General features: G+C 48.7%; 1 protein-coding gene across 1 annotated transcript; it reads left to right on the forward strand.

Moving 5' to 3' along the window:
• The first annotated feature begins 373 nt into the window (after window positions 1-373).
• On the forward strand, window positions 374-9,224 carry CD5L (CD5 molecule like). The gene is made up of 6 exons (XM_031018132.2): window positions 374-600; window positions 2,201-2,227; window positions 4,778-5,128; window positions 6,201-6,518; window positions 7,265-7,585; window positions 8,669-9,224. The coding sequence occupies exons 1-6, from the start codon at window positions 573-575 to the stop codon at window positions 8,674-8,676; spliced, it is 1,053 nt and encodes a 350-aa protein (XP_030873992.1). The 5' UTR covers window positions 374-572; the 3' UTR covers window positions 8,677-9,224.
• Window positions 9,225-10,433: the final 1,209 nt, after the last annotated feature.

Below are 10,433 nucleotides of genomic sequence, written 5' to 3' on the forward strand. Positions count from 1 at the left end.
CTTGATTTCATTACCACAGGGAACTCTTTCCATTCAGCTTCCAAAGATGGGCATAAACCAGGACAAGGACAGGAGAGGAGCAGATCCATGGGTTAAGCCTTCTGCTTTGCGCTGGAAAAGCTGGTTTGAAGGAAAAGCCAGCCCTAGATGTGGAGATTGACACCTTGACTCTGGATTATGGTGCCTCAGAAGGCAACTCCATATGTATTCTATAGTCTCTGGCTTCTCTATTCTCCAGAGGTGGATGGAGCTGGGACACAGCAGAACTAGGTCAGGACAGCTTGGGGTTTTTTGTAGTTTTCTTTCTTTTTCTGTGTTTTTCTGCCAGTTCTGGCCACCTCCCTTCCTCTGGGGATATGCTGAGCTCAGCAAGCCCAGCTCCACCAGCTCTGCCCCCTGTGCCCATTGGCTTCTGGTCATCTGGTCATCTGATAAGGCTTAATGCTTCTGCTGCAGACAGGACCTGCCTCACTCTGTCCTGCTGGCACACCTGGCAGCCAGGCTGACTATTGCTGCTCCAGGGCCTCCTCCCAGCCTCAGATTTCAGCTCAGCATCTCCAGCAGCCTGGCTCATGGCTCTGCTATTTTCCTTGATCCTCGGTGAGTATCTCTGCCCCTGCTTACTGAGGCTTCAGCGTCTCCCCAGAACTTTGATCAGGGAGAGTGCTCTCTCCTCCCAGCCAGTGAAGATCCTGCTATTTTTTAAGGAGCAGCTTCACCTGCTCTCTTGCCTTCTCTGTGTCTAAACTCAAGCCACTGAATCCATACCCAATTTATAATCCATTTGATCATCAGAGTTTTTTCTATTTCCCTTTATTTACACTGACAAATTTATAATAGTTTATCTCATTTCCCTTTTTATGTAAATTTCCCTAAATGTATTCTTTATAAAAAGACAAATGAACCGTGGGTAACAGCACGTAGAGCAAGAAAAAGAAGAGAACCGGAAGACAGACAGCTTTCACAGGTCATACTGTCCAGTTTCCTCTCAAAGGTGTTCCATATAATGTTTCCCTAGGGTCCCCCAGTTTCTTATCATCCAGAATAATTTACTGTAAATGAGGATTTTGGAGTCAAAGCGACCTGAGTTTCAGTCCTTGTTCTTAGATTTCTTAGCTGTCTGAATTGTTAAATTACCCTCTCTCTCTGGAATCCTACTTTCATCTGTGAAATGAAGGTAATAGTATGTTCTTTGGAGGTTTGCTAGGAGACTTTTCATGAGATAATGAACTTGGGGCATCTAACAAGGCCTACTAGGTCTCTTCCCTAATCAGTCACAACCATTTTATTGTCTCGAGGATCCCATGCATCACCAAAGCTCACACTGGCACTTAATGTGCTCTCTGTAGGGTGCTGGCTGAATTCCTAAACACCAATGTATTCCCTGTATCACCTGCCAGCAAGTCCAGCCCCATCAGGAATGTCCTATCACCTCTTCTCTGCTTTCCTTCAGCCCCACCTCCTTCATGAAGCCTCTCTGGTTTGACTACCCATAGTCATCTACCCTGCTCCAGAACTTTCAAGTCCCTCTTGGGCTCTGTCACTTTCATACCTGCACACCAGGCTTGACACACTTGGTTTGCACTGTGTATATACAGGCTTTCTCTTTACTAGATGTGTGGGGTGTTATGTGTAATATTACTTTGAGGTTTAGACAGTTACAGACAAGGTCTCACTGAGTCTGAGAGTGGCTATATCCTGGAGAATAAGGGCATTGGATTATTTAGAAATTATTTGGAAATGAAAAGAAGAAAATATTCCAGAATAAGCCACTAAAATTCTTGGATCTGCCTGAAAGACTCTAGACCAAAGACATTAGCTTCTTCAGAAATATTGCATAAGATGTGGGGGGTGGGGCATGACTGTTCTGCAGTTCAGAATGCCTAGGGCCTTGGGGACCACTGATGGGCACAGGGCTCAGGACTCTCGGCAGCATTAGAAGGGAGCCTAATGCATAGAGGAGCCCGATCACCCAGAGGTCCTACAGGGAGAAACTACGATGTCCTATGATGTGCTGGCCCTTAAGCCTGGGGTTTGGAACCAAATGTAGGGCTGCTTTCTGACCTGTTGATCAGGGCTCAGCAAACTACAGCCCACAAGCTAACAAAGTCTAGCAAAGATTTTCTAGAGAGTTGTGTTGTTTGAACAAAGTCTTGGGATTGACGATATGATCTCACTCGCTTCCTTCTTTTCTCCTCAGCCATTTGCACCGGACCTGGTCTCTTAGGTAAGATTTTTGGGGTCCTGAGAGGGAGGCCTCCAAGCTCTTGAGATGGAAAACTTGATGCTTCCTTGGGGCATGGAGAGAGGCTCTCTAGTTCAATAGAATCTGAGTAAATTTCCTCTCCAGTTTCTCAGTCCAACCACTCTGTCCTATGTGGGTGGGTTTCCACCTCCAGAACCTGGTAGGAGTTTGGGTGGTGTTTCCTGCAAGGGGATTCCCTCCCACTTGGCCTCTGTGGCCTAAAACTCTTGGCCACCTCCAAGTAGCAGACGGCTTTGTCTGGGGACTCAGAAGGTATCCCACCCCCTTGTCGGCATATCTGGGAGAGGAACTTCCTTTTGTCCTCCTGGGCTCTACCACTTCCCAGCCCCAGTGCCAACCTGCATGGCTCCTTTGAACTAGAAATGCATCTACTTGTGTGCAGTGTGTGGTTTGACCAGCAGTGGGCAGGCTGGATTTCAGCCTCCACTGGCCACCTGTGTGGACCATGCACAAGCTGCACAGAGAATAGGTCTGTCAAGAGGAAGGCTGTGATCTTGACTCAAGGGGGTTGGTCGTGGACCCTCAGCTTCTTACACATTATCCCATGGGTCTTTTTCTCTTAATGGTAGAGGCTTTACCAGAGAGGGACAGCCACAGACTCTGCAGTGGCCGTGAGGAACTCCACACCAGCAGGATGTAATTCAGTTCTTTCAGCATTGCCTCTTCAGATTATTAGTCTAAAAATTAGATTACGTGGTCTTTTTTCCTGTGGTGTCCAGGGGTATCCTCACTGCTGGTACAGGGACCTCGGCTCTACAGCTTTCCCACAGCCCAGGTCACTGCTCCTCCACCCCCAGCCCTGCTCTCGAGCTGTCAGCCAACAAAGTAGGCTGAGGGCACTGCCCGGGAGGCAGCTGCCCCGATGGCCCCTCTGCCCTTCTCTCTGGCTCTCAAATCTCTTCTCAGCTGTGTTTCCTTGACACTTAGGCTGTTTCTTTCTTACATGTTTCTTCTTTCCTGGGAGGGGTTCTAATTCTCCTTTCCATGGAAAATAAAACTCATTTAAAGCCAGAATTTTACAATTCAAAATCAGATAACATGTGCATGTAGATAGCTAGTGCTTCCTGGAGTACACAATAATGCATGTCTAAATTCAAATCTTGCAATGACCCAACTGCTATTTCTGGGTGACTCTTCTTGAGTTATGTTTGTACCCTGTAAACATAGGTGTGCAAAAATGAAAACCTTTCTTAGTTTTTTAAGTTAAATTTTAAAATCTATTTCTAGCCTCCATTCCTCATATTGCTTCCCTCAAAAAACACATGGAACCAAAGGAGACACAAAAACAAATGAACAAACCAAATGTCAACTTCCAATGCACTCTAAAATCAACCAGCTCAGTGTTTCTCACTCAGCAACTTCTTCTGGGGTTGATTCCGGGTTCTAGGGAGTTTTTGCAGAGCTGAGGCAAGGTAGATGGTGGAAGATCTGGTCCTCCAAAGTCATATTCCATTCGTGCATGTGCCTCAGTCACCCACATGTCCCATGTGGTCATAGGTGACACTGCTCGTAATGGAGTAGGCCACAGACAAGCAGTCCCGTGTGACCCCTCCACGTGCCCCAGACCTGTCTCAGTCAACTACCCCACTCCATGGAGGCATGGCCCATTCATCTCTTCTGTATCATGCTGTCATTCAAGGGCTACACATGTAGCCAACTAGCTCTTCACCTTTTGTATCTCACCCTTCCAGGCTGCTGGAGTCTTTGTGGGGTTGCCCCAGACCTCTTAAATATAATCTCCTGGAGGGCAGCAACGCTCTGAGTTCATAAACCAATACCTGGAACATAGTATATACTCAACAAAAGTGTGTTGTCTGATAGGCTCTTCTTTGCTCTCCTACAGCCATCTCCACTCTATGTCTGTGTCTCGGTGGAAGAGGGAGAGAATTTCCATTAGCTTTTTCCACCCTCAGAGTTATTATCAGGAAGCAGAATCATGTACTGGATTCCTCAGAACATATCTGGAGGCTCTGGGGAGATTGTCTCTTACCCCAAGCCCTAGAACCCTCTAGACTAAGATTCTGACTGGTCAAGGCTCTGACCCTTCCTTCATCCACTGCTGTCTGCATTCCTCTGAGCTGGGTTCTTGAGCACAGGAAGATGTCATGAGAAACAGCAAGGATGGGTAGTGGGGGATGACGGATATTGGGAGAGAAAGAGAGTCAGGTTGTTCAGCCCAAGTTATATCTATAAAGCCAGCCTCCATCTGGCTGCCACCGGGGGAGGCAGAGTCAAGAAATGACAACACAACAGAGCACATCTCTATACTTGTATTCCGACCTGGGGCTTCCACTGCTTAGCGGTGTGAGTATATATATGTAGGTGTCTTGAAGTGGAGTTTCTTGGCAGGGTAGGTTAAGAGTGGAGCAGAATCAGAACTTAGGGATGGGGTCCTGAAGCTCCTCTCCCTCCACTTCCCTTATAAGCCCTCCATCTCAGACCCCAACATCCCACACCCTCTGGGAGTGTTGGAAGTGTTCCAAGATGCCTGAGTTCTCTCTCATCCTCCAGATGCCCATCCAAGCTCCCATCCCTTTGGAGGGTCTTCATCCAGTGTGCGGCTGGTGGGAGGTGACCACCGCTGTGAAGGGCGGGTGGAGGTACAGCAGGCCGGCGAGTGGGGCACCGTGTGTGATGATGGCTGGGACAAGAACGATGCAGCTGTGGTGTGCCGGGAGCTGGGCTGTGGAGCCGTCAAGAGGGCAATCAGTGGTACTTCATATGGGCCACTGACACAAGAAAATCAAAAAATCTTCATCCAAGAATTCAAATGCAATGGCATGGAAGAGAGCCTGTCTCAGTGTGAAAGGGAAGATTTTTTCGACTGCACCCACGAGGAGGACGCAGGAGCTGTATGTGGGTGTAAGTACCGTAGCCCCACACCCTCTGCCACCCAATCCGTGGACCAGAGTCACCTGTCTTAACCCCCACCATGGACTTCACACGTAGTAACTAGCTCCTCACCCTTCGTATCTCACCCTTCTCAACTGTGAGCCCAGCAGAGGAACATTATCCTCACTTAGTATTGTTCCTGCTCTTTGGATGAGGTAAAGCATTTAGCTTAGTTTCAGCCTACATGAGAGCCTGCTTCTCTCCTTCGCACACACACACACACACACACACACACAAGCATGCCCAGATCCATCCACCACTAAGTGTTGGTTGAAGAGTATAACCTGTGTCTGGAACTCAGGGGAGGTATGGGGAAGAAAAGAGCTGGCAAGGTATGATGTATGTTTCCTGGTTTTTGCCCCTAAGAAAACCAAGTACAATGCATGCTCTTCCAGCTCTCAAGTGTTCCACCAATGAAATAGTGGACAAGAGATGCTCTTAGGAAACCAACACAACACTTTGCCTTCTGTGCATTAATAATCCCCTCTTTGCATGCACTTCCCACTAGACTGTGATTTGCCTGAGAGGCTGGTCCATGCCTTCTCTTTGTCACCCTGCAGACTGTTACCAGGGAAACAACTAATAAATCCTTGTGCCTGATGCTGAGATCTCATTCCTACTTCTTAGAGAGATTGAAGGTTGGGAGCACTAATTCACAATACTTGGGTGATAATGCTGATAATGAACCAGGAAGTTTTGGGGCTTGGACACATTGCGTATGTTACTATTGCATTTTATTTTTTAAAAATCTATGCAATCCCTCTACTTGCCTCTTATGAGGAACAAATGAGAATATGAATATGGAAATAATTTAAAAAACTAAAAATGTTACAGAAATAATTAATTCACTTGGAACTGAAAAATGACATTCGTTCCATTGATTCACTCATCCAACCCATTCAACAAGCATCTACTGGACGACCCTAAGCACTCTAGACACATTGTACTAAACACCAAGAACAGAGGGATGTGCCGATGGGGCTCTATTCTGGGAAGACCATGTTCTTGATTAAACAGACACCTCCTCTTTCCTTTCCCACAGTCGAAGAGAATGTGCGGCTGGTTGATGGCCCCAAGCGCTGCCAGGGCCGAGTAGAGGTGAAGCACCAAGGGCAGTGGAAAACTGTGTGCAAAGCAAGCTGGAGCTTTGCAGCCACCAAAGTGGTATGCCGGCAGCTGGGATGTGGACGGGCCATGCTGACCCGGAAATGCTGCAACAAAGCCACCCAGGGCCAAGGGCCCATCTGGATGAGAAAGGCATCATGCTCAGGAAAAGAAATCAGCCTTCAGGATTGCCCTTCTGGGGTTTGGGAAAGGAACAACTGCACCCATGATGAGGACATGTGGGTGGAATGTGAAGGTAAAGCCCATGAGTCCAGAAACTAGATTCATTCATGAATTTGGTTAAACTGGATTCCATTTAACCAATGTCTATAGACAGCTAGTGAGGCATCAAGTGACAGTGACAGAGTCAGTTACTCATCAATTCTTGTTATTTATTTATTTATTCATTCATTCATTCATTCATTCATTTATTTTAGAGAGAGAGAGAGAGAGAGGGAGAGCACAAGTGGGGGAAAGGGGAGAGAGAATCCCAAGGAGACTCCAGTCCGGCGATCATGGAGCCCAATGCGGGTCTCTATCTTACGACCCTGAGATCATGACCCCAGACAAAATCAAGAGTTGGGCACTTAACTGACTGAGCTATCCAGGTGCCCCTCTTGTTTTTTTAAAACGCTGACATCAATGCCTCCCTCTGTACAGGAAAATGGTTCCAGTGATAAGTAAGTGCTAGATTACTGTGAACTACTAGTATATTGAATTCTACATAATGGAGACAGAGCATGCCACTCCATGTATTGTTGAGCTCTTTAATTTAAAAAAACTATTAGGAAATCACTTATTAATATTAGATTTTTATAAATTAGAGAAGTGGAAAATCCTAGTTAAGGAAGGGACCTGGACTACACGGTCAGGCAGAGAGAAGGGGATGTAGGCACAGAAACTCAGTGGATGGTCTCACGTGCTGACGGGATCTGAGTGTAGAGGAACTTCTCTGTCAGTCCCCCTGCCTCCCGCCACCCTCACTCCCTCCTGCACCTGCAGATCCCTTTGAACTGCAGCTGGTAGGAGGAGACAGCCGCTGCGCTGGGAGGCTGGAGGTGCTGCACAAGGGCGAGTGGGGCACTGTCTGTGACGATGGCTGGGGAGAAGAAGCCGACCAGGTGGTATGCAGGCAGCTGGGTTGTGGGGAGTCCCTCTCTCCATCTGCCAAATTCCGGAGAAGATTTGGCCCTGGGGTCGGCCGCATCTGGCTGGATGACGTTGCTTGCTCAGGGGAGGAGAGGTCTCTGGAGCAGTGCCCGCATAGGTTTTGGGGCCAACACAATTGCAACCATGCAGAGGACGTGGCTTTGGTCTGTGCAGGTAAGTCCTGGGGCAGAGTTCATGGGGACATCATGGGGGGAGGGGAGGGACGGGGGTTCCCACTAGGGTGGTCCCCTATTTTACACTTCCTTCAGGGGATATGAGTGAAGCTTTTGAGCAATAAATAGAAATAATGATGATACTAATAATAAACCCCATACTGTAGGCTTACTGATGTGAGAGGAAGAGAGGTTTTAAAAATTACTGGATCAACACCCTTATATTAAACATAAACAAAGTGAGACTCAGAGAAAATAAACAAATTGCCAAAATCATAAAAATTGCTTTGAAATGATAGATCAGTACTAAAGTGACTTGTCCTGACTCTGATCTCCGGGGTCATTCTCCCAGATGACCGTAACCCTCACAAACTAAGTTTAAACTATGGGAGACAGTCCTACCTCATTCTACCTGATGTCACTCCACGGATTTTAGGTGAACCTGTGGGAATGGGGCTAGGGTAGGGGGGGCTCTTGGGATGCCCAGGAAACAGAGTCATTCCAGACAGTGGGGAGACTGTAGGCCTCTTCAGGGAAGGGAAGGAGGAAGCCCTGCCCCAACTTGAGCCAGGAAATGCAAGCTCAGCCCCTGGGGGCTGAAGCCCAGCTTGATAAGCAGGCTTGGTTTAACCACGCTGCGGTGGAGCCAGGTGAGGGCTCGATGACCAGCTAGTGCCCAGAAGAGGAGAGATTTAGTCATGGAAGACTACAGTTTGAGCCCTGATCCTGCCATTTTGAGCCTCTGTAATCTTAGTCACTTAAGTACTCAGGACCTCATTGTTTTCATCTATAAAATAGAAAGGCCCTTGTCCCATTGATCATGAGTTTCATGATCGTGCGAGGGTGAGATGTGTTCATATACGGGAACACTGTTTGTGGCAGCTGGCTAAGTAAGCCCCTGGAATGCTGCACCTGCCTCCGACTTGACACACATCTGCGGGGGATGTGTGTACGATTAGGGTCTGGGAGGGCCTCTCTTTCCTATACTAGGGCCCAATCTTCTTTCTTAGCCTCTTTGAGAGTGAATGAAATGATCCTTTTTGACATGTCCCATCCTTACTGTACATTCTTCTTCTCTTTACAGAACAGTAGCCTGGCCTATCTGAAGCTCAACCCAACCCCCACAGGCCCCACGTGTCCCCTACTTCTCATGGACCCTGATTGGCCTGGCCTGAGCCCCGCTCTGCCCCCCGCAGGCGTCTGAACCCTGTGCCCTGCCTTGTTCTAGAGCCACGCACTCCTGTCATTGCCTGGAGACATGAGCTGTTGAATGCCCTCTGCCGGGGAAGATGAGCCCACAGTCACCCTGGACTCCTGTGCTGCCTCTTCCCTCGCAGCCTGGGATCCCCAGGCTGGTGCCCTGACCAGTGTGGGCCATGGCTGGGCACCACCTATGTCTGTAGAGAACATGAAAGGAACCAGACCATTACGTGGAACCTGGGGAGGAAGCTCAGAGTCTTTTAGCTCTTTTTCTCATGCTTGAGGTGATCACAACTGATAACACCTCACTGCCCTCCTGCTTCTCGGGGGCAGCACATTCTTTCAGGAGCAGGGCAGCATCCTGTAATTGTAGACGCTTTGATGGTCCTTGGAAGCAATGGTGTGCCCCTCAAATGCCTGCAATAAAAATCCTTTGTTGACCCTCCAACGTGGTTGCCATTTATCCAGAAGAATCTTACAAATGCATTCTAACTGACCTAGGGAAACATGTGTTGGCGACGGGGCTGCCTCCGGAAGGAGGGGAGGCTGAGGCAGAAGGAGGTTGGGGAGGCCGGAGTTGTGCCTCCTGCCAATCCGATGATACCACTTTCACTGTATCCACTCAGATGCTGGTGCCTGCAAGTCTGAGGCAAGGCACAGTGATGCTAAGGTCAGGACCTAATTCTAAAACTCAGCAGCCTTGCACTCTGAGGCTCAGCTGAGCATCTGCTGTATGCCTGCATTTCCGCTGCCTAATAAAGGGACCCCCCCAGTCTCTGCAGCTGCCTCCTGTGCGGTGGGCTTTTTTTGCCACCGGCAAGCAGGTGTGCCTTCCCAGCGATGGCCTTTGGAGCACCGCTGGGCAGAAGAGGACCCGCCGGCAGATCCGACCAGCTGTGTTACAGAGCCCTATCCTCCTGTCTCTTCCCTAGCATGGGAACACGGAGCACCTGGCCCGTAGTCAAGAAGAGAAGGCCTCGCCAAACATTTTGGGATCTACCTTGTTTACTCAGAGACTTTGTCTTTATCTGATCAGCTCTCTTTATCTGATGAGGTCTTCCTGATTTTCCCTACACACTAGCATCCTGTTCGCTTCACCCCATGGTAGCTGGAACCCCGAGGCCTCTGCGCAGCCTGCACCAAGCCATTGAAAAGCTATTTTACCCTCAGTGGAGCAACAGGGTTGGAATGTCATAAAAGGAACTTCAAATTCCCTCTAGTTTTATATTAAAATTTCATTTATCTCCATTCCAGTAAGCCCCCTGAGTGTCAGTCAGATAAAAGTAAGAGCTCTTGGGAGAGACAGGGTGAATCCCACCTGGAAGCAAGAGTTGATAGTAGCCTAAATAGTGAGTGTCACTGAAGGAGAGCAAACCGAGAAGGTGACCCTGGCCTGTTGTGGGGACAGAGGTCATGTCCGCATTGGGCTCGGATGATATAGTACATCAGAGCCTGAGCAGACTAGCATGTGACCATGGCTGCCAGCTCTCAGACACTGCTGAGTCTTCCCAGACTCGTCACTCATCTCTCCCAGGGGCCTCTTATCAGGAAATAGGCCAGCCAGGCCCCCCAGCCGGGCCCCCCCCAAGAGGCCGCTCACCTGCGGCTCTGCATTTAGGGGGAGTACTGCCTGAGTAGGGCAGGGATTC

Source organism: Leptonychotes weddellii, chromosome 6 (genome assembly GCF_054177405.1).
Source record: "Leptonychotes weddellii isolate Sample4059 chromosome 6, ASM5417740v2, whole genome shotgun sequence".
Taxonomy (NCBI): Eukaryota; Metazoa; Chordata; class Mammalia; order Carnivora; family Phocidae; genus Leptonychotes; species Leptonychotes weddellii.

Bases quoted from the DNA above. Each gene is read 5' to 3' on its own strand.
- CD5L (XM_031018132.2), top strand. From the start codon at position 573: ATGGCTCTGCTATTTTCCTTGATCCTCG. The intron at 5,129-6,200 runs GTAAGTACCGTA...CCTTTCCCACAG, and splicing joins CGCAGGAGCTGTATGTGGGT to TCGAAGAGAATGTGCGGCTG. The intron at 6,519-7,264 runs GTAAAGCCCATG...CTGCACCTGCAG, and splicing joins CATGTGGGTGGAATGTGAAG to ATCCCTTTGAACTGCAGCTG.